This window comes from Neodiprion virginianus, chromosome 6 (assembly GCF_021901495.1).
Source record: "Neodiprion virginianus isolate iyNeoVirg1 chromosome 6, iyNeoVirg1.1, whole genome shotgun sequence".
NCBI lineage: Eukaryota > Metazoa > Arthropoda > Insecta > Hymenoptera > Diprionidae > Neodiprion > Neodiprion virginianus.
Genome location: NC_060882.1, coordinates 794,136 through 818,227, shown reverse-complemented (window position 1 = coordinate 818,227; position 24,092 = coordinate 794,136). Strand labels below are relative to the sequence as shown.

At 40.8% G+C, this 24,092-nt stretch overlaps 3 protein-coding genes across 6 annotated transcripts in view; 1 reads left to right on the top strand and 2 right to left on the bottom strand.

Moving 5' to 3' along the window:
* Positions 1 to 6,046: 6,046 nt before the first annotated feature.
* LOC124307049 (V-type proton ATPase 16 kDa proteolipid subunit) lies at positions 6,047 to 18,194 on the bottom strand. Of its 2 annotated transcripts, XR_006908738.1 has the most exons (4): positions 17,857 to 18,194; positions 13,975 to 14,167; positions 7,684 to 10,719; positions 6,047 to 7,641 (listed from the first exon to the last, which is right to left on the bottom strand). XR_006908738.1 is itself a non-coding variant. In XM_046768360.1 (3 exons), the coding sequence occupies exons 1-3, from the start codon at positions 17,942 to 17,944 to the stop codon at positions 10,512 to 10,514; spliced, it is 489 nt and encodes a 162-aa protein (XP_046624316.1). In that variant the 5' UTR covers positions 17,945 to 18,194; the 3' UTR covers positions 6,047 to 10,511. The 2 variants fall into 2 exon arrangements, 1 of the variants encoding a protein (XP_046624316.1); XM_046768360.1 differs by having other exon boundaries at positions 6,047 to 10,719.
* Positions 18,195 to 18,556: 362 nt separating this feature from the next.
* LOC124307044 (periodic tryptophan protein 2 homolog) overlaps positions 18,557 to 24,092 on the top strand; it is an 8,098-nt gene continuing 2,562 nt past the window's right edge. For both annotated transcript variants that reach the window (XM_046768346.1, XM_046768345.1), the window contains exons 1-15: positions 18,557 to 18,703; positions 18,857 to 18,969; positions 19,063 to 19,157; positions 19,424 to 19,552; positions 19,640 to 19,910; positions 20,006 to 20,187; positions 20,337 to 20,574; positions 20,651 to 21,155; positions 21,257 to 21,594; positions 21,673 to 21,820; positions 21,893 to 22,070; positions 22,149 to 22,292; positions 22,382 to 22,456; positions 22,577 to 22,796; positions 22,878 to 23,027. In XM_046768346.1, coding sequence (XP_046624302.1) covers positions 18,686 to 18,703; positions 18,857 to 18,969; positions 19,063 to 19,157; positions 19,424 to 19,552; positions 19,640 to 19,910; positions 20,006 to 20,187; positions 20,337 to 20,574; positions 20,651 to 21,155; positions 21,257 to 21,594; positions 21,673 to 21,820; positions 21,893 to 22,070; positions 22,149 to 22,292; positions 22,382 to 22,456; positions 22,577 to 22,796; positions 22,878 to 23,025 — 2,802 coding nt within the window. In that variant the 5' untranslated portion in view covers positions 18,557 to 18,685 and the 3' untranslated portion in view covers positions 23,026 to 23,027. The remainder of the gene's footprint in view (positions 18,704 to 18,856; positions 18,970 to 19,062; positions 19,158 to 19,423; positions 19,553 to 19,639; positions 19,911 to 20,005; positions 20,188 to 20,336; positions 20,575 to 20,650; positions 21,156 to 21,256; positions 21,595 to 21,672; positions 21,821 to 21,892; positions 22,071 to 22,148; positions 22,293 to 22,381; positions 22,457 to 22,576; positions 22,797 to 22,877; positions 23,028 to 24,092) is intronic.
* The window catches only part of LOC124307046 (glycine receptor subunit alpha-2), a 7,552-nt gene continuing 6,446 nt past the window's right edge, over positions 22,987 to 24,092 (bottom strand). For both annotated transcript variants that reach the window (XM_046768352.1, XM_046768353.1), the window contains one exon: positions 22,987 to 23,921. In XM_046768352.1, the coding sequence (XP_046624308.1) occupies positions 23,664 to 23,921 (258 nt within the window). In that variant the 3' untranslated portion in view covers positions 22,987 to 23,663. The remainder of the gene's footprint in view (positions 23,922 to 24,092) is intronic.

Below are 24,092 nucleotides of genomic sequence, written 5' to 3'. Positions count from 1 at the left end.
CTCCAGGTATAACACGCGTGTCTGCGTACAGGAAACCAGGGGCGTATAAGCCAAAGTAACCAGCTGCGGGCCGGATAAATAAATGTTAAAAATTCTCCGACAGTGACGACGTTAACGTCACGATTTGCGGGCGTTACACGCCATTTTATAATCAGTGTTCACTGTGATTTGGTACGTCGATTGATCTGTTTGAAGAAATATTCTAGAACTTGTTGAACAAATATCTACATATACACGTATAATTTCATTCCCTTGATGTTACGTAACATCGGTTCAAGTTTGATTCTTTGATATTAGCAGAAGTCGAGGCTCGCGCGATGATTTCCTTGCCGCCGATGAACGCGGAAACAATGAATTTTCAATAAGCGTTCAACGGTGAAATAAATACCTCACAGACATTACGTGCATTCGAAGATCGGCGAACGATTGTTACGTCGGATCACAAAGATATCTGAGTTCTGATCTAACCTTGGCTCAAATTGATGCGATAAATTCATCCGCATTATTTATCGCGGCAACAATTTGACGCTATCGTACTGTTTTAGAATTTCGAAAGAACTTTGCAACTCTCCAGACTGGATAGGTATACATACTCAGGGTGAGGCACGGCAAGATTCCGAACTGTAATTTAAAAATCTCCCATTTTCGCGTAACAAGTATGATAAATTATCCCCGGTGTGCTAAACTTGTCTACGCGTCTAAATAAGCTGGCATAAATAATTGACGTACGTCTTCAGGTTTTTCGTCAAATATAATCAGGTGACTGAATTTAATAATTTTCAATTCCACACACTCGAACAACAATGCAACTCAACGTACGCGTAACGTAGCGTATCTACGTGACGTCGGTAGTTTGTTTTTTATTTAGTCAGCGTTAAAATGACGAGATAAGTGCTGGCAGTGTATAGCCTATTTACACGATCACACGCAGTGATAACCAGGCGCATGCATACCAGTGTTCGGTGGAAGCGATAAGGGGTCGGGACAAATTTTCTTCTAGCTGAAAAATTTAGGCTTTAACGTAATCTATGCGGCAAAGAATTATTCGTTAATCGTTCGACCCTCTTTACGCCGCATCCGAAACATGCCTTTGAAAAATGATTATGATCGTACCTTGAACTACAATAATGTAGTAAAAAACGCCTCACTAAACAAGTATACGTGCATACTATACGTTTCTCCTCAGATTTTCGTTTTCCTCGAGTTCGTGGGAAAATGACACGGATCACCCATTTCTATACATATAATGGATACCGACTAATACGTAGAAGCGTCACACGTATTATACCTTACACCCATTGCATTTTCTTGGCACACGAAGTCTCGGGTATACAACCGCTAATCGTAAGTCTGCCCGTGAAGAGTCAGTATTGATCCAGCGGGGAAGTAGCGAGTAGTCTTGAATGGGCCGGGAGCCAGAATCTGGCACCATCCCCAAAAGCGTTAATTTTTCATGGTTTTATCCTACCTACATTTATGCCGATTGGCGAGAGTCATCGGCGAAGTATCGTTGGAAAACTAACACACGTTTAATTTTCTACTCTCGCTTCGACGTGCACGAGCTAAATTCGTTCACTGACTAATATAATCCAAGGGCGTGCCATAATTCCTTAAATTCGCAGTGATTCGAGTAATTTTGGCAGGCCTGCTTACACGGCAGCAAAATAGAAGAAAAAAAATTCCTCTTTTTTTGCACCACCGCGTAATCTATGACATGACCCGTTTAGAGGAGGCTGTATCGACTTTCTCGTTTCGCCCGCAGGAACGAGCTTTTCCTTACGAGTATAAATCTAGTCCGATCATAATTTTCCTCTCTCTCTGTTACACGTCATTTCTTCCTCTCGAACTCGTCATAGATACACGTATGCATCTACAGGCAGCTATAATTTAACCGATAGACGCTGAAATTCCAGCACAGCGGTCATTGATACCCGATTCATTCACGCTGAATTTCATTCGATAGTCTCCAATATCCGTTCGAATCCCCATCTTATTATGATTATGATTATACCTACGCGTCAGTTTCCATTTTTTACCATAAATCGCCGGTTCGTAAAAATCATAAATGCCTTCACACCTTCCCAGCCAAGCCGCTGCTTGCCTGCAATTGCGTCACCGATCCACGAGAGCCTCGCGTATCATTCTCACTTGATTCCTCGATCATGCATGGCACCTGCTGTACAGATTGCAAGTTGCAACAGATTTTTTCGTGCCTTTTATTGTTACGCCTACATCCACCTCATTGGCAGTCGTTTTACAATTTTATCCGTGCCGCTTTGATTCGGATAAAATATCAAAGAATGCGTATTCAGATCGTTGCCAAACTATTCCTAACTAAGAAAGTACCTGACTAACGTTTTTCTCTCATCCCTGTACCGGCGTCTGGAATATTTCGTGGCTCGGGTAAAGAGTTGCGGGTAGCTCTCGTATTGATTGACGTGCGGAAAGCTCGGCGTTGGCCGAACCCCGCGAAGCCTATAAGCTTGCACCTGAGGATCGAAGGTCCATGAGAACATGCCCTAATTTAAAATTGTCCCGGGTAATCACGAATTTGCTTCGTAAATATACTGCCAGTTCTGGCCTAATAACCGAAAGGCCCTACAGGGTTCGTAAGTTTTTTGAAATCTGGAATTCCCCAACTTTTACTACAGAAAGTAAGATTTTTTCCGGCAACCTTTCAAGTAATATATCGCTGATTAATGACAATTTTTTTACACATTAACTTATTAATACCGTCAATATTACCTAGTAACTATCTTACTGTCTGACCATCAATTTACCAACAACAGCCTGCGATTTTCTGTAAGTAAAAAACGAACGAAGGTTGCATATTAAGAATGAATAATACACGTAGAATGTATTAAGCGGTGCGACGGTAAATTTTAAGTGCAATTTTTTTTTTCTCAAGTCCGATATCACTTTGTATAAGAACCGAGTTTATTTTTTCCACACACTCGAAATTTCAGACCTATTTTCGGAATTCCAGGACTTTTTCCTGCTGTAAGAAATTCCCTGAGTTTTCTAGGCTTTCCCTGAGCTTACGAACCATGCCCCAACTACAATTAAATAACGAAATACTGACGGAAAAAGGTGTATTTCTTAAGAACAAATTGCAAAAGCCAAAAGTATGAATTTGTGAAAAAAAACTGGATTTAAGATCTTTTAAATCACGAGGGTCGAGAAGCGATGCGGAAATTAATTCAAGTGCTGTATCATCGTTAGAGTTGAATAACGCTGATCGAAGTGCAATGAAATTTTTTTCGTCACTTTCCACCGTTGAAAACCACACGGCATGAAAGGTCTTTGGACAAATTAGAACCATCAGTCTGCGACGGGCCGACCGAAATCGGGACAGAATTAACATCAAGGCTCTTTTGTACTAAGTGAACCAAGTCAGCCGGAACACTGTTACAGAGAGTAACCATATACCGTTCTGATACCCCGCATCACGTCCCGCGTGTATCGTTGAAACGGCACAATTATATTTAAACTCCTTTTATTCGTACACAATTTTTCAGCAACTTTCGAACGGTGTTGTGTCCGCGTCGTTTTAGAGGAATCGTGCGATTCCGCTGAACGCTGAAAAGTTTCAGTGATATCTCAAGATACAACTGTAGCTTTCCTCATTTTCTATAACGTGAGAACCAGACTACAAAGTAAAACTGCACATTCAGTAAGAACAATTTGCGTATGGAAATAATTCACTTTTTATCCTTCGTGAAACGACTGGCCAAATTTTAAGAACTACCGACTAATACATAACCACTTATAATACGTTACGTACAACATTATACACGAACGATTCAAAGGTTGATCTGTTATTGACTGTGTACAATGATAATAACGACAGCTAAACGGTTTAGCACTGTGTATAATTCACCTGCAATTGTACCTGCCGAAAACGACGCATATATAACAATGTCTGCTTATATAGCTGTGCAGGTGTACATTTCTCCTTCTTTTTTCTTCTGAGCAAAACTTTGAATTTTGCCCAGTGTTGAGAAATTGCATTTATGTAATGATGTGTACAAGTTTCGCATGTTCGTTTAATTTACACGTTCCGCATGAATAGTTCCTTTTCTTTTATGCAAATTCTTCAGATTCACAGGCAGAAGATATTTGCGTACAAAAGAATAGAGCAGGACTTGGGCCGTAATTAACGGAGAATTTTGTGGTAATTCGTGGATGTACGAGCCAGACTTAGATCTGTAAACGAGTCTGCACGCCGAACTAAAATCGGTGTACAATCAGTGTCCTACCATACGATCTGCGCTATAACGTATGAGAATTGTTAAATTCCAATTTTCCGTTAATCACATGCAGGCGTATATACGCAGGTCCGTGTGCGAATACGCAACGAAACTTGTTCGCTATTACACGTCTGACGAAATGTAGGCCAAGAGCCGAGGATGAGGCATGGCGAAAGAATTTTGACAACCGACCATCGTCGTCATCATTACCTAGTATGACCTTTCATCGCAAAGCGGTGGCACGCGATTGTCCGTGATGTGGGTACGCGAAGAAAAGTGCCTCTTATCTGTGCCTCGCGATCTCTGTGATTCGTACCAAGCGTTACGCGATCAAAATAACCGAAGAAATATGCAGAGAGTGCAAAAACCCGGCCTTCGACAATCATTGGCTCGAAATTTTGTACCACCTCGCGGTGCAACGGCCATGTCAAAATTGTCGAATGATATTTATTACGACCCGGGACGCGAACAATCAATAAAGCCCAGGTTCCCCGTTGGCGTTTTCTTGTTTGCACCGTTTGCACCGCGTTGTAACGCGGTAGAATCGCAATTTCGGCGAATTGGTTCCGGATTACCCAGAGCTATATTTCCTAATTTTTTTTTTTTTTCTTTATGGACAAAATCTCTCTGCTACTTATCCAGACCAATGCGAAAGCTATCGATCACTCGGAAATGTTGTTTCCAGGTAACTTCTTCCGTGGTTGCTTCCTCGTAAATGTTGCACGTCATTTTGCGTGAGTGAACCAACGGCTATGCGATAATACGACGAGTAACTCCCGGTACGTACAAAGTACAGATTTCTGTCGCGTTTCATGGTTTCTCATTTAATCGAAGGACACGGGTGGTCATTATTGCCGTGATCGTCAGGCATCGCATACAACGTAATTGTCTTTCATTCCTCTTCTTCCTCAATTTTTACCCCACAATATGCGAAATTCTATCATTTCAAAGTATATAGTTTGCACGTTACACCGCACTCGTTCGAAACGGACGAATGATCGTTGTACCTATTTTTTATCGCACGTTAAACGTAATTTTGATTCGCCAAAAACGTGCGACGATTGCAAGTGTAAACGGAATCGTTACACAGTCACAGCCTTGCGACGTTTATGGAACGCTACTTAGACTCGGACTACCTGTAATTCGTTTCAAGGCTAGCAGTGGGAAAACCAAGGCAACGCGATTCTTTACGTAACAAGCTGAAGATTAAGCGATCCGTATTAACGAGTAAAAGTTATCCCGTCGGTTCGATTTATTGCACGCCGCAGATATTTTATTACTCTTTCAATTATTCAATAACTTACTTGTTCGAAAAGCATATAACACATATATATATACATAAATATATCAGATGACTGAAATTAAATACGGTGTAATAATTATTTATATCAACGTCGAGGAATTGGGAGGGTTTTGGAATTTTGAAGGAACAAGACGTGGGCGACGATCGTAAAACACAAAGTAGTAATAATAATGATAACAACAATAATAATAAAGGACACGGACGTCGAAACTTTGTTCAAATTAAATTTTTATTAAACACGGTTTTCTGTAACATCGAGGACAAGTTTTAACATAAATATTATCATTGATCAATCATCACTTTTCAGCACTCAACAATTATGAATTTCCGGTACTAGTAAATAACACTGGAAGAATTTCCCTGCATGCGGGGGCGGCGAAGGGCTGTTTCATGGTACAATAAAATTGTTGTTTTTCTGTAATATTACTTCGTATTCGTGTGTTCTTGTTGTTGTTCGCTTATTAATTTTCTTTTTTTTCTTTTTTTTTTTTTGTTTATTTCATTTTCTTTGCAACTTCGAAAATCTCCATTGCATACATGCTCTGTACCTCTTTATAATTGCCTCTGCCAGTGCTCGTTACGACACAGTAATTTAACTATTCCCCGCGCGCCCGTTCTCTCTCACCCTTTCTCTCACTCTCACTCTTCCGCTTCAAAACTGTTGTCATTTCATTCCATTCGTTCGAATTCGAATACAGCCCTGCTCTCTTTTCCCCGCAGTGAACAATACACAGTCAAGTATCCCCCTAATTCGGCCTGTGAGCCATTATAGAATATAACAACAGGCAAGCTTTCATTATATCTATAATTACATTTTTAGTTCTAACGTTATTTCTATACAGATTTTCGGGACACCTAAAGATAGTCGACAAGAATCGTTGATTTCGCGAGGAGGTTGCTTCACATATTGATTTTTTTTTTTTTTTTTTTTTTTTTTTTTTTTTTTTTTTTTTTTAAGGGTGAGTGAGCGAGCGAACGGATTCATCGGTGGATTTACACAGTTTTCGATTTTCGTTTGGTACGATATATCCTAATTTTAGGAGTCGGGGTGGTGGTTTTGCGCCAGACAATATCGCAGGGCGTATTTGTGTGATTATTTTTCAGGCAATAAAAGCAACAACGGTCTTACACGTTTACTCATAGTTTCATTTTTCCCGAAAATTTTGACACCTGCAATCATTTCACGTCGAATGTATGTCAATTATGGGTGAAAAACAAACCCTATGGGCAGAGAAAAAAAAAAAAAAAAAAAAAATGCAAAAAGGTAATAATTTATATGTATCAATTCACAAAAAACAGCTACTTCTAGACTTGTTAATGCGAAATACTGTGGACAGTAAAATAGCTAATTAATCAATTCTCGTATACGTTCGATCGCGTCGATCGATCATATTTTTCCGCCCTTGTTGCGGGTGTAATCACGAATAACAAACTGCCCAGCCCTCGAGCAGACCGTAGAATAATTTGATTAAAATTATTACACGCGATTTACATATTCAACAAATATCATCCGGAGATAGATAGGGAGTTCGTTTTTAATAAAATCAAGCTACGTCATAATAACGCCTAATAAATCTAGCCGATATCGATCGTCAGCTCCCAAACGATCGACACGGCGGATCTTTCGGCGATTTCAATACAACATAACATAAGCTCTTGAGCGATTATCGGTTATTGTTATCGATAAAAGATCGTTGTGTCAATTAGACCCTCGTCCCTCTCCTTCATTAATTAACCCCGAGGACTTTGTACGCAATGCGATGGCGGAATTTTTTCCTCCAAACCCTGACGCGCACCCCGCAGCAAGTTGACGGTGTCCCATTTTTTATTCTCAGTGAAGTTTGTTGAATTTTCACAGGACAACCGTCAGTGACACGCTAAAAACGGGGGGCTCCCTCGCGATAGGATTTAAACAAATTAAATAAAATGCAAAACGACGCGATCGAACGCGTGATTGCGTATAATGCACGCGTTATGTGTGTGTGTGTTTTTTTTCTTTGTCGTTTCGAAACAAAACTTATATCATGGAATGTACAAATTGTATTATTTATTTTACTTAGTTTTCTTCTACTACTTCTTCTCCTTCTCCTTCTCCTTCTTCTTCTTCTTCTTCTTCTTCTTCTTTTTCACCTTCCTCATCTTCGTCGTAATCCTTTTCCTTTCTTTCTTTTTTTGTTCAACTATTTTATTACGTGCTCCGTTCTACATTTCGTTTGGTACCATATATTGTACATACATATAGATAGCATCAGCTGGTCAATGTCATGTTCGTTTTTTTTTCTTGATTTCAGTAATTTCAGTAATATTCCATGTTTCATTGGAAAGAAACATTGGGGGGGGGGGGGGGGGATGTAATTAATATGATGAAGGGAAAAAAATTGTCGCTGGCCTAAGGCGATAAATATTTTTCTCCACCCCTAATGCAATTCCACCTCCTGCCCCACGAACGAACAACTTAAACTGCAGATGTTACTACAGACCGATATCTATAAATATGCACGTATCGACGTCATCTCGGTGTAATACTATCGCGTACTTGATGTTTTTTTTTTCTGGATCTTATTTTTTTCCAATGCTTTTTCCATTTAAATATATATATATGTATTTTCTTTTTTTTTTCGGTATAAGATTGTAAATTTATGCAGAAGTCGAATCCAGCAAAGACTTGACATTGACATTTTTTTTCCGCGAGCAAGAAAGATAAAGGAAAACAGAGCAACGAATGAGTCATTTTTTATTTTATTTCTCCTCTTTCTCTCTCTACTGTAGAGCGGATTTTGGCTAAAAACGATTCGTATACCGTTTGGTTCTATACCTTAAAGCGAGATGAAAAAGAAAGGAAAAAAAAAAGAAAACGAAAAATTATAACAAAGACGAACTCGATGCTGACGTTTCGTTTGCCCTTCTGAGAAATATAATAATTGTGCTTAATATATGTGTATATAGTCATAATTATACATATGTATATCGTATTAATACAATCATTTTCTTTTTTATTCCTATTCTCTTTCTTTTTCCGCCCTCTTCATATACAACACACAACGATTTAAAAACCAATGAAGTTATTAATTTTAACTAGCTGATGTCTTCTTTTTTTCTTTTCAAACTATAATATATAGTTCTATAGATACTATGTGTACCATATGTGTATGCGTGTACCTTATGTTATGTAATTTATGCACGTGTATGTATGTATGTATAATTATACGTGTACTCGCTAAAATGATATCTCGCATATTATATGTACGTGTGTTTCTTTTCAGCTATACAAATGATAAATAATATAGAGAAAGGTGCGCGCAAGAGGAACTTTCGGGCTTTCCTTTGGAATAACAAGCGACTTCTTTCTCCCTTCTCAACGTCTTCCATTACCTTTTTAATCCCTCCTCCGAACCCTTTCCCTTCGCCCCTTCACCGCCAGTTGTACACACCGATTAAACGTGGATTATATACGCTGCCGACGTTAATTATAATATTCTATACATGCACTATCATACACACATAATGTATTATCTTTTGTGTGTTCCTGCGTATTCGCGTCTCGCGATTTCATTAAACGTGCACAGATTTTAATATCCCTCTGCGTGATATCGACAATTTACCTATACATATGTGTTGCAGCTGGGGTGGGAGGATTGAGATGATGAAAAGAGAAAAATAAAAATAAAATCTAACAAAGTGCATCAAAATGTCAGCTGGTATTACTGAGGGACGAAATTGGCTGAATGTATTAAAAAGAGAGAAAAAAAAAGGAAAAAAAGTAGGCCGTTTCGTCGCGGACAGAACTGAAGAGAAAATTCGCATATCGTTCGTAAGTTTGATCGAATTTCATTTTTTATTTCTTGATTTAATTTCAACACGTTTATCTCTGATCTTTCGTATATAGGTATACGACGACGACAGTGCGGTTATACTACGTTGTATATTATTATTTTAGCATATGGCAGTAGCAGCCCTATGTTACTGTACCCATAGTAGTATCGTAATGGCTAATATAATTTGCTGTTCGTTTGTTTGAATATTATTTATCGATCTTTGTCCAAACAATTTTTCTTCCTCTTTTTTCTTTTCCTTCCTCTTGTAGCGGTGACACATCGGCGACGAAGGTGACGATTTGTAACGATGACGAAAATGACGGATGATAACGATTTACATGATATGACGCGACGACAACCGTATATTATTTATTACAGACAGTTTTTGTCGCCGGTTTTTCTTTTTCCTTGTCGGAAATATTCCTCCCCCTGGGTATCAATACATATACAACATATACATATATATGTATATATATATATGTTTGTGTGTGTATATTTATTTATATTATACAGAAAACTGACTTTGCAGGTGTGCGACGAGTGTTCTTCATTTATTTGATCATTTCTGTTTCATCTTCTTATATTATCTCCCTACTCTTCTCCATCCCCTCATTCTTTCCACATATCAAAGCGTCAAAGAAAAAAAAAAAAAAAAAAACCAGAGTAATTCAGGTTTTCATTTATCGCTTTCCCTTAAGATCGTTAGCTACTTCATGCAAGGATTGTACATATGGGTAGGCACATGATGCGGTGATAGGAATAAGAGAGAGAAAGAGAGAAGACGATCTACTACCCTTGCATCGCGCGATCGAATTTTCGCGAATTTATTGATTAATGAATGAAATTTTTGTTTTCCAATTTATGCGGATAACAGAGATGTCGTTATTAGTGTGATTACTATGCGAAGTGAAGAGAAGTGTTGCTCGCTTGTCTGCGTCTGTTACATATGTATATATACATATACATATATATATATATACACATACATATATATGTATATTTTTTTTATTCTCGTTGTTGTAGTTGTTGTAGTTGTTGTTGTTGTTGTTCTTCTCGTTCTTGTTGATGGTATTTATATGTAATTTTATATCTAGGGGGGAGATGAATATTCCCGCGTGAATCAGTCCCGGTATTATTACCGCTTCACACCTTGGTGTAGAGGAAGATGGCGACGATCAAACCGTAGAGACCCAATACTTCGGCGAAAATAAGGATCAAGATCATACCGACGAAAAGACGCGGTTGTTGAGCGGTACCTCTCACACCTGCGTCACCCACTATGCCGATTGCGAAACCTGCGGCCAGACCCGAAAATCCTACCGCGAGACCAGCTCCGAGGTGAAGGAATCCCCTGAAAACATAAAGCCAACGTCACTACAACTGTTACACACCATCCTTTGGATCGCATTTTTTCGTAAATTTCTCACGTCATCGATAACGAGAGAATACGAATATTGAATGCGGTGAGGTGTGTGTGTCTGTAAGTTTCTCGCAAACTGTTGAAAAAAAAAAAATCGCGCACGCGTAATTAAGATGAGAATTTTTCCAGTTCCCGATTCAATTATTTTCGTAATTTACCCTCGACAATTTTGTTGATTCATACGCCTTTCTAATCTGCGTTATGGATTTACCCAGTTTATACAATTTTATCCAAACGACGCATCGCAACGAGGGAGCAATGCGGCTGCATATCCCGTGACGGACACGCGAGTAGGTATGTACGTAGTAAAAATGTCGAAACTGTGAACCGGGTCTATATCCGTCCGGTGTGTTGCGTCCGGACCAGCCGATCTAACTATAGTTTAGACTTTCAGAGTCTAGACTCTAGCCAGCGTGCACCGCGAATACTCTAGACAACGGTGATCGGTGTACCGTTGGTGAAAATTCTTCCCCTTCGGCGTTTGCCAAGTGGTTCATTCGTACTTCGCGTGCAGCAGTCTACAGCTTCAGGCCGTCCGGTACGATTCAAGAACCGAAAGCGAGTAGCGCTGCGGGCCTTCGCACAAATACACGCGGGGAGGGAAGAAAAAAAAAAAAAAAAACAGCCACTTTCAATATTAATTCTCTGGGAGTGTAAGTTGTCTGTGGAAACAACTCAATTTCAGACGTACATAAAAAAAAAAGAGAAAATAACGAATGACCCGATTTCAAGGTAGTAAATAAAACAAGAAAAAAAATGGTATAAATTGCAGGCGTCGTAGTTTGATAGCACTGCAGAAACTGTACTCCGTGCGAAATAGCTGAACACATAGGACGAGAATATTCATCATGAACAGACATGAGCTATAAATAGTGCCGGCATCTTAAAACGATTTTGCAGAGACGTGGATGTGATCTATTTTTGATAATATCGGTGTAAGGGTTAATTTCGTCGCGAAATCGTAGGCGGGAAGACGCGACGCGACGCGTCGTTGGCCTCGAGATCTGTAACCTTGGTATCGTGAAAAGAATCGATAAATCGGTGAGCTGACGATAAACGAAAAAATGGGGAAGAGAAAAAAAAAACGAGATCGAAGTTAGTAACGTTATCGTAACGAAACATTGGGACGTAAAAAAGAACGACCGTTTTCTTATTTTTGCAATGACTTTGAAGGAATGAAGGTTTCGAAACATGAGTATATTTTGATTAATTACGGTTTACCGAATTTAAAACAATTCCAAAATCACGAAGTAACGGTTTCTTCGCAGCTTGGATCGTTACGATTACGTTACTAACTTCAACGTGATGATTAAAAGAAAAAAAAAAAAAAAAAATCTGAAAGAGAAAGAACCGTTGTCAGAGCAAAATTATTCGGACATAACTTGCGTCGTGCCTTGAATACATCTGCAGCAAGCGATTATTACACATACATCTATACGCAATTATACAGATTGCAAAATTGTCCCTGTGTCGATTATGCGCATTGAATAATGATCTCGCGACGATACGAATTTTCAGTCGCTCAGTGTCCGCCCACTTGTAACACAGCTCTCGAATCGCGAGTAAAAGTTTATGCCTAAGCGTAATACGTACTTGTACGCGAAAGCAATACGAATGGCCTTTGCATTTGATTTGCCGAACGGGGGAGAAGGTCTTTGTTCGTTTGAATGGCGCGGAAGGAGAACGACGAGGACACGTCACTGCTTGACTGTCGATGCGTCGCAGACCGCGGATTGAAAATCGCGACACCAAACGGCTCGGCGCTGATGATGCTGCAAGGCAGCCGGGTCAGCATATTTTATTCCCGACGAATAACCGCGAGGATATGACACTTACGCTCAAACTACGACTGCAATAAGGGCTGCACGTGCCTCCTCGTAGACCCCGAGAGAAATAATTTCATTGTCGCGAATGACGTCGAGATGCGACAGCAATTTGGTGCCAAAAATAGGGCGGGAAATCCCGGAGAGAAAAAGAGAGAAAGGGGGCAAAAATTGGCAGCCGTGGAACCGCAGCGCAATCGTGAATCGGATCTTCTCTAGAGAGAACTTGAGGCACGCACGTTCGGTTAGATTGTCGCAGGTCGGTTATATGTCCCGTTGTCGGTCAAATTTGAGCCCAGAAAGTCGCGGGGAAGAAAAATATCCGGATATCGTGCCGGTTTGGGATTCGATTTGTCATCAGGCGAGCCTGAAATGATCGGATGAGAAGCGGTCGGCTGCAGGTTCGAAACGGATTCGATTCCTTCGATTCAGTCCCGCGTCAGAGCGATTCGAGAGCGGAACCGAGGCGGATCGTTTCATCGTTTCAGCTGTGAAACAGTGTCGGTACGTTAAGTATGTACGGGTCGGCTTTCGGGTGTGTCAGATGCCGAGTTGGAGTGCATTCTGAAGCGTGGCGAAGAGACCTGCGTGATTCGATCAGCTGAGGCGATCCGTACAAGGTATAAAATTGGGAATATACGCGTATGTATGGGACGCAATTCATGTATTGGTTTACATCTTCGAATACTGCAGTGTTCGAAGCGTGTTTCATCACGGGCTAGTTATTAATTCGCGTGTCGTTGTGAACGCGTCAAAATTTCTCGCTGCGCGGTTATTTTAGAAACAATTAATTATCGCGGTGGAAATAAAGGCGGGCGCCACGGAGAAATGAATCAGCCGTTTTGTTGGTTTTGTTTTAATTTTAATTTTTTTCTCGTTTCGTTCGCTCAATTTATTACACACATCCGATCGTGCAGGTCAGGCACGCCGCCATGTGCTCAGACTCGTAGCTTTTAAAACCTCGAAATGCTCTCACCCTAGATCGACGAACGCGGCGACTGCAACGGCTGATTAAACGAGAAAACCTTAATAATAATAATTATGAATAATGTAGTGATTGCCGAAAATAAGAGGTGTTGCAGATCGGTTCAGTAGTTGACAAAATTACGTACACGTGAGGAAATCTGCGCATCTTACAATTGGATGCGATTCGGTAATAAACATGCATGGTTAATAATATCCGCAAGGAAAAGTGATTAAAAAAATCACTGCAAACGCGCGACTTTTTTTTTGGCGCAATATTTCTGTCCCAACGGCGGCACCTCGGTGAGACAAATGTGTGAAAATCTGTAAGGCTATCGAATGTAAAAGTCGTGGATTAAAAGTGTGTCATCGCGATTGATCGATCGAATGATATACTCACTTGTAAAGGGTGTAATTGTTCGTCGGCGAGTCGACCGACCCCGCGATAAGAATCGCCACCACCAGACCATAAATGGCTATAATACCCGCCATGACGACGGGAATGATGGACTTCATGATCAGCTCAGGCCTCATGACGGACATGGCTGCGATACCGGTACCGGACTTTGCAGTTCCATAGGCCGCTCCGAGGGCTGCGAAAAACAACAGTCATAAGTATATAAGATTTCAGAGATTTATTCGAAGGCGAACGTGACGGAAACCAGAGAACCAATCGTAAAACTGAATGTTGGTTGCGACGAGGGATTATAAATGGTCCGCGAGGATGGATCAGGGATCGTATCTCGAGGAATCGACAACGACTTTATTTTCATTCGCGGTGTCTTTGGTGTACAATAGCGCAGGTTGTTGAAAGTGTACGATTTAAATTGTTTTGTTAGCAATAAACGAAAAACCGCGCCACCGCGCACACCGTGGTCGTAAAACAACACAACGTCTCGGGACGAGGCGGCGGTACGTTGATCTTGATTACGTGCCAACAGTTTTACAATGCGTATAGATATATCTCTTTACCCAAACAACATTGCTGCCGATGCACATGTCGCCAATTTCATTCTTCAACGCCGGAGTTCGTGCCGACGTGAAATACGCGCTTCTCGTCTTCTTTACCATTCTATTTTCCTTTCTTCTCTCTCTCTCTCTCTCTCTCTCTCTCTCTCTCTCTCGTTTGTTCGGCTTGTTGTTAATTATTCACGACACTTGATATCGTTTGACCGAATCATCGTCACTGTGAGTAGACTTAATTTATCTAAGAAATTGAAACATGCCATCATGCTTTGAAATTCCGACTAATTCACTATAAGTATACTCGAATCTCTTACTGCAGAATTTGTGTATCTGAAAATTCGCCCTGAAACTGCGATCACAACTGAATTGGTATCAGCAGCGAAGCAGCGGGATCTGCACGTCGAGATATGATACGGTAGAAGCGCAATGAGTTCCAACGCTTTACTCGCAATCAATAAAATTCTGTGGGCGGCCGAGTCATCGCGCATCATCATTTTGCATCGTTTACAATTATATTACCATAGGAATTGCTCTCGGATACGTGACGGAACGTAGGTAAGAACATACGTATTTGTTCTATACAGCGAACGTGTGATGAAGCGTATAATTTTTTTCCTGCCGCGATGCCGGTCTGCTTTTTTTCTTTATGAGGATGAAATTGGTAACGCTGCAGTAACGACGCATGTTTAGGAAGAATCGTTACTTTGCAAATTCACGATTGTCCGAAATTTAGTAAACTATTACAAACAAAACATACTCATACATTTCGAAAAGTCAAATCCTTGAACGTCGTGCAGAAATTGCACCATAATCATTTTTTCCCCTGACGTTTCGTTTCATTAGCGTTATTAACTTCAGCCTCGTTTTTCTTTTACGTATATTCAGAACTACGGCCTATCCTCATTGTATTTATCGTATCCGTCTCAAAGAGTTGAATTTGAGCAATTTTTTTTAAACATGCTCAAAGCTGACTAATAACATACTCAAGTGATTGTCGATAGTCTTTCGCTAATAATACTGGAGATAAGAATAGCACAGATATAATAGACCGAGTACACCGAGTATCAAGTATTAATTCACTCTTTCGGTGTATAGAAAATTGTAGGAGCGTGATGCGGTAACACTTTCATGCAAATTCGTTTTTAATTTTTGTTGCGGCAACATTTGAATTTGAATTTGCGAAGTTGAACTTCGGCAGCATCTCTCTTCCGAAATAAAAAAAAAAAAAAAAAACGTTCCGGCAGAAATCGGACGGCAGGATCATCTCATGTTTTGCCCATGGAGATCAATTTCGTGGAATTGTACAACGTGAGCAGCTGTAGTGATGAGGCTGTTGCGGACTACCAGTACGTTCACATATATCCGTAACCTTCATCGCTGGCGCGAGACTAATTCAGCGTTTCGTCTACACAACGCGTTGATGGAAATTACGTAACGAAGTTACGCCCCTTTGCTATCAATGGAGGAAAAAAAGAACAACACGAAACAGGAATACGATATAGAACCACGCTGTAACAAAGCTGATTTACAGAAATAGATGCGCGACGAGAATTTTCTTGCAGAATCGTCAGATAATTGCCCTCGTACATCGTCACGTGGCGTGAAATTTCAACGACTGTTCATACCGAGAGCAGTATTCGATTTTCAATCAATTTAAACATTCGCGTGGACGTAATTCTGCTAATGCTGGCGCTGCTAAGGCATATCATAGAAAGAGCCGATAGACCGTCGCGATTACGAAGGTAGTAACGTTACGCGTGTTTAGGAAAAATCGTTACTTCGCACCTTTAGGAATGTCTGAAATTTAGTAAACTATGACGAAGAAAAAATACTCTCACATCGAGAAACCGACTCCCTGAAAGTTGTTCTATAAAATTGCTCCGTAACGATTTTTTCCCTGATGTTTCGTCGCGTTAAACTTCAGCCTCATAGATCGTCGGGATGATGCAGAGTGAGTCTGGGGCGGGGCAGGCGGAATTCGACGACGGTAACTCGATAATCTTTCGACGGGAATTCGGGTGGAAAGACTGGAAAGAAGAGAAGAGAAGAGCAGAGCCCGCGAAGGGGTGACGTATATTCGAAAAGAATTGAAGCCGATCCTTGAGTTGGCCGGATTTGAGGAGGCTGTCGAGGAATTTCCCATTGCAAAAAGGATTCAGCCGACTCGCACAATGCGTCGAGTGGTTTGCCACCGAGGGAGCGGTGGTCACATGACCGACTCGTGTTGCTCGAGTCACATGACAATCATGTAAGTCCCGGCCTCGTGAGCCAGGGGGGCGTGGCACGGTCCCGCGATCATTTTCGATCCTTCTTCTCCGCTCTTTGCCGATCTCGATTCTTCTTTTTCACCCTGTTTACGGGAGAAATATACGTGATTTAGGGAAACGGGGCTCGGCCAATTTGGCCAGGAACCAAAAACTTCCCAGACTCCTCGTTTTTTTTCGAGGCCTGCTCTGATGATCTTTCTTTTCATCCCAGGTCGCGTCGTCGTTCAGCCGGCTCGCGGATTTTGCGATCGAAACCGACCATCTCGTCTCGCGCGCCTGACTGACGACGACGAGAGAAAGAGAGAAGAGAGGAGAGAAAGAGCGAATTCTGGCGCAAGGGACGAGAACGAGAGAGTAAGATTCGTATTGATTTCTAGATAGAGTCGACCTGACGCCTACGACGAAGAACGGCGGGCGGAACGCGGCTGCTTTTCGCGCAACAAATCCTCCCGTCGAACCTCTGGTTTCGGCTTTTTTTCCCTCCCGAGAACGGACGGGAAAAGGTAAAGGAGATGATTGCAAAGGTTTTCCTTCTTTCTACTCTGCGTTCCAGGTTGCGTCGAGGTATAATTTCTTGGAAGGATAGGTAACTGTTTTGACGAGTTTATCATATATATATATATATATATTTTTTTTTTTCCTTTAACTACAATCCGAACAAAAGAGCGGGAGAGAGGAGACGGAGAGCGGAGTACAAGTGTTTCGATAGTATCATTACGAAACGAGTTCAGGGTATACATATAATCTCAATCGTGTGAGAAAATGGCGTTCCAAAATTGTATCCATACTTCATCGCGAACATCGTGCGATACGTCATCGATCGCTTGTACATCATTGTGAAAAACTTGGTTCGTTATCCGTCTCCGGGCACGTTATTTTCCATTTATTACAGCTATGATTAAATGACGAATTTGGCAAAAGGTTGGAGGAATTGCCGAATGAGGCTAGCGATGAGAATCGACGCCCCCGGGGGCAGTTGCATTGCGCGTGGTTATTAAAATAGTTGTATCGTAGGCCTCCTGGGAAACAGCCGAAGCGTTTTAACTCACCGGAAAAGACGATCGCCGAGGCGGCGCCCATTACTCCAAAGAATGGCCCGTAGATGGGATTTGTTTCTCCGATATCGACAGTACTCATCTTGGCGAGTTTAGTTGTTAGAGTATTTACAGGTTATATCAAAAAACACCAGGGGTTAAGTGAAGAGGAACAATCTTCACACACTCACTTCACTAAACTAGTACTGGACACTGTCAAATATGGCCTACACAGTGAAAAGGGTCATGTGACGACGAGAGGAGCGAGAGGTGAGCTGTTAGCTTGCCCGTGCGGGATTGTCTATCGCGATGCTATTGGCTCCCAACTGCCGTGAACCTCGGGGAAAGCGAATGGGGATTCACGTCTTATCCTTTATAGCTGACGTCAGTCGCTGGCCTAGGTCCGCTGACTGGGCAAAACGTTTTAAAAACCCTTCGAGCGCTTCGATAGATATCGAAGCGCTCAACGCCGCGGGGTCTCGTGACTCGCATTTCGTCCTTTGGCGCCTTTGCGCGGTTCCGCGTTTATTCGGATTATCAAAAATCAACGCCTCGACGATTGCCAAAGAATAAATTTACCCTTTCGTTTCACTCGCGTCGATATCTGACTAACGAATTGATATTTATTCCTATTAGCCGACGCCCGATTTTAAACACATGACCGATCACGTGAACGCAGCCATCCTTTCGAGTCTGCTTTTCTTTCGCTTATCGAATATTTCTACGCAATCGAATCGGATTGTCGATCCAACGCAGCCAACGCAGCCGCAACGACGCGCTTCAAGCATGTGGCCAAGTTTCAAATTCTAACCTCGCGTAATTTACAATCTTTCTTATTATCGGAATGAAGTTCGCTTACAAGGTGAGTTTGCATGCGCTTACCGTTTCAGCTTATTTCATATAATCACCCCGACTTTCGTATTAAAAAGCATCTGAATAATTGTTCAACCTCGAACGTTGCGCTTCGTAACCTACAAACCGCTGTGAACTTTCCTCTCTGAATTTATTCTTACAGTTCAGCAATTTGCTGGGAACCGTTTACCGCAAAGGAAATTTAATCTTTTCACCCGATGGGTACTCCGTCATCAGTCCGGTTGGCAATCGAATCACCATTTTTGATCTCAAGAAGTGAGTTTTCTTTCGCATTGTTTACTACATTCCTGTCAACATGCACCTGCATGATAAAGTAGTTTTCATTCCTTGAGAATTATTTTTTTCCAGCAACAAATCGTCCACACTGCCAGTTGAGAGCAGGTTCGATTACACGTCGATCGATATCGCACCTAATGGATCCATATTGATAGCAGTAAATGAAGGTAAGAACCAAACTTCGATGCCTCTTTATGATGAGAAATCGTTTACATGAGACAAGGGAACGCGACATGATTGCTGACCAAGACTATAAATCTACGAGCATTAAAAATGACAATTTGAATAAATTACTTCTATATTCATATGTAATTGGCAAAAGTGTTAACAGGCTGATTTCCGTTATTCAAAACTGCCTGTGTCATCTTCCCAATGTACTTCATATCTGTTCAAAGCAAAATATTACCTAATGTCTGATCTTATTGTGTTACAGAGGGAGAAGCAAGTTTGATAAGTCTGATTAGCCGGAGAGTTATACACAAATATCGATTCAAAAGACGAGTTAGATGTATCAAGTTTTCACCAGACGGAAAGCATTTTGCTGCATGTAAAGAAAATAATGGTGAGTAAATTACAAATTTCTTTGCTGGCTGTCGTCTTTACGCATAATAAAAAAATTCAAGAATTTCTAATTATGGTTTTCTTTCAGTTTTCGTATTCAAAGCACCGGGTCTATTGACGGGAGAATTCAATCCATTTGTTATGGAACGAGTTTTCCATGGCGCTTTTGACGAAACTACCTACATCGACTGGTCATATGATTCGAAACTCTTAGCCGTGGGCTCTAAGGACAACTCGACACGATTGTACAGTCTGGAAAAATGGGCAAACTTCAAATCCTATTCCCTTGGGAGCCACACTGATTCTATAGTCGGATGTTTTTTTGAGAAAGACTCTTATGATCTTTCCACGATTAGCAGGTAAGATATCTGACGCTTTAAAAACCTTTGTTTATGTTTATCTGTCTTTCGGAAATTGACATAATGATACGGATTGATTTATACATTTCTCGAAGAAATGGTCAGCTGTGTGTTTGGGAATGCAGCATCGATCCTGATGCTTTAACACCTTGGCAGCCTATTGCTAAAAAACAGAAGCCTCAAGAGAGCGAAAGCGAAGATGACATAGATTTTGATAAAGCTTTGGAAAAGACAGAGAAACAGAAGAAGAAGGACAAACATGTATCAAACCAATCAGGTACTTGCAATGGAAACGACATTCTAGAAATTAATTATAATTTGGAACTGGACTAGTTTCACATTAGTCGATAAGTCCTTTAAATTTGTATTGATTTTTGTGCTATTTTTATACAGTGAAACTAAGTCAGTAAAGTAATTGATTTATAGCCGCAGACGATGCAGAGGATGAGAAGGATACAACAGATAAGGAGAGCAAAGTTCAGAAATTATTCTACAAAAAATTGGGCCGACACTATTTGGGCGATGAAGTACGAAAACAAAACTCAGATGCAGTTCTTACATCAGCTGCTTACCATCGCGATACGAAAATTCTTGTTACTGGTTTCAGTACTGGAGCTTTTTTCATTCATGAAATGCCCGATGTTAATATGATTCATTCCCTGAGGTGAGTTGTCTGCGTCAAAAACAAACAAAGAAACGCCAATCATATTTCAATGTAATTATAAGGAAAATCTTCACAGTATTTCAGAGCAGTGCATTTCATCGATAGCCTTGAATAATACCGGGGACTGGATAGCACTCGGTTGTTCTGGCCTTGGTCAACTCTTGGTCTGGGAATGGCAGAGTGAAACTTATGCAATGAAGCAGCAGGGTCACAGCACAAACATGAGTTGTTTGTCCTACAGTCCCGATGGTCAGTACATAGTGACTGGTGGAGACGATGGAAAAGTCAAACTGTGGAACGCAGCGACTGGATTCTGTACCATAACGTTCCAGGAACATTCCTCGGCTATTAGCGATGTCCTTTTTAGCCACAATCGGAAGTTCGTCGTCTCCGCTTCCCTTGACGGCACAGTCAGAGCCTATGACATGACGAGGTACAGGAACTTCCGTACTCTAGTTTCTCCTCGCCCCGTACAATTTTCTTGCGTCGCCTTAGACGCGAGCGACGAATTTCTTGCTGCAGGCGGTCAAGATGTCTTTGAAATATTTCTGTGGAGTATGAAACTCGGGAGACTGCTTGAAGTGAGTTTTTTTCCCGTTTCAAGATTTGCAATTATGCGCTGAAAAAGAACGATAAGAATTATTAAAAACCTAGTATTGATTCTGTAAACATCCTTCATCAGATTCTCGCTGGTCATGAAGGTCCGGTGGCGAGTCTCGCTTTCAATCCAAATCTAGCGAGTTCGGCACTAGCATCCGTTTCCTGGGACAAGACGTTGAAATTGTGGAATGCCATTGAAAGTGGCTCCGCTCACGAAACAATTCAACTGACAGCGGACGGTTTGTGCGTTGTATACAAACCTGATGGCAAGGAAGTCGCTGTCGCTACACTAGACGGGCAGATTTCATTTTTTGATTGCAAAACGGCGATGCAGACCAGTAGCATTGAGGGAAAGAATGACCTGGGCAGTGGGAGATCAGATACAGATTTGGTGACTGCTAAGAAGAGTTTGCAGGGAAAGTGAGTGCAATAAATGGATATTTTTCAGATTTAGAATGCCAGTGATTACTGCTTATTTAATTTAGTATTTTGTTACAGAGCCTTCACCTGTCTTTGCTACATGGCTGATGGCTCGTGCATACTTGCTGGAGGTCAGTCGAAAAACGTTTGCATTTACAACATCCAAGAATCCGTACTCTTGAAGAAGTTTGAAGTAACGCAGAATCGGTCTTTCGACGCGGTCGATGTAAGTCGATAATATCGGCTCAACTGAAAAACGATAGCTATAATTATTGAACGGCTATTAAACCTTTCACAGGATTTTATAAACAGACGGAAAATGACCGAATTTGGTAATGTGGCGCTGGTCGAAGACCGGGAAGAGAATGAGGGCGGAAAGGTATCTCTTCGTTTACCAGGAGTTAGAAAGGGTGATATGGCTAGCAGAAGTATCAAGCCAGAAGTTAGAGTTTATAGTCTTCAATTTTCTCCGACAGGTAGAACAAAATAAATTGAAGTTAAGCAATAAAAAACAATAAACTCGCATTCGTTGAACCTGAGAAATAATTTTCCAGGACAATCGTGGGCTGCGGCAACCACAGAGGGACTCTTGATATATTCTTTGGACATGGGGCTAGTGTTTGATCCGTTTGAACTGGAGTTCGGTATAACGCCACAGACTGTTAAAGAGACCCTGTTCAAAAGAGAACATGCCAGAGGTTTGTATTTTTTACAGAATCTACAGTGATTTCGTTTCTTCATTCTTAATTACCAAACTGGTATTTTTATATTCCTTATTTTACTACAGCGCTCATGATGGCCCTTAAGCTGAACGAAAAGCTATTAATCCAAGAAGTAATCGAGAATGTTCCATACCGGGACAGTAAGTAACTTTGATTCATATTTAAATCGTGATGTTCAATTACGTTGAATGGAATCCTGAGATTAAACGAGATTACGTTAATATCGGTGAATAATAAGTCTGCGATATTTTTTATTTCAGTTGAATTGACTATAACAAGCTTGCCTGATGTCTACGTAGAGAGGGTGTTGAAGTTTGTAGCTTCAGAGTTGGAAAATACAAGGCACATTCATTTTTACCTGATATGGATTAACGCGATACTAACAAGGCAGGGATCGAAAATAAATTCAACAGTACAAATGCCGGTGCTGTTAACACTGCAGAAAAACATGCAAAGAAAGTACGACGAGTTGAGTAAAATGTAAGTACAATTGCCCCGTTGTTATCCTTTATTTTTATTTCGATAAAAATTACGTCACACAAGCTGTTGAAACTATTTTAGCTGTGATTTCAACCAGTATACAATTAAGTATATTCAACGACTGGGAGAACACAAGGCAGCAAAAGAAAAGGCGAAGAGTGACGGAGAAGAGACGAGCGAAGACGAATTGCGGGAAGGCACGCTAGTCGAGGAAATGGAAGTAGATTGATTGTGAGTACCGATTAGTTTTTAACAAACCTGACAATGAAGAATTCTTGTTAATATACGTTAACTTGAGGAAACCCATTGGGAACGTCTTTGTTTTTGTTATTGTATTGTTTTCAATTTATTTTACATAAAATATAACACGTCTCCGTGTCGATTTTTAACGTCGATATAGGTACATAATTTTTACAATACAATCTAATATATTATGTGGTCATTATTTGCGCTCACGGTATGTCTGACATTGATTACGCTCTAATTTTAATGTTAATCTGGGGGTTTTTACTTCCCTCAGCGCTCGCTCAGGTTTACGAGGGAAGACTTTGTTGATAAGACAAGAATTTTCATTGCGCTGGCATTGAATGTTTAGCAATGAATATTATCCACATTTCGGTTCGAAGCTATAACACACGAAACTACTACAGCTAATCTGATTTTATAGTAAAAGTGAACGGTACATTTATAGACTGGATCCCAAAACGCGTCTTATCGATATACGTTCGTAAGAATTTGTGAATTTGTAAATCCTAGAAATGAATCTTTCGCCGTATTGAATGAAGAAACCAGAATAAGGAAAGTGAAACACGGTAAAGAAATAAATAAATAAATATAAATGACCTAAATTCGAAAAAGGTCAACATGTTAAGACGCTTTTTTGAGGAGAAGTATTGGCCAGTAAAGCACGACAAATAGGAGAAATAGGGCCGGGAAAACAATGCGACTTTTACGATCGATGTGGTTCCATTGTGTTTTGCCAAAGGCAACACCCAGCTCATGATCAATCCATGATGTTTGCAAAAGACGCCGACTACCTGCGCGTTTTTGTCTCGGCTGAGGAGCGTACGCTGTTTCGCAGTCCCAGGCAGTCATGTAAGGTGTTTTCTCCATCGCTCCTACTTTCTGCAAAAGTCGTTGATCGGCTTTAGTTTTCATCGAAAATAGTCAAAAGAGAATTACATTCATTAAGAGTAAAAAAATTGCGGAATACAAGTCAACCGGTTAAATATTTTAAAGCCTTCGGCATGAAGGATATTTGAAATCGTCGATCCCGTTTAGAGGCGAATCTGTTAT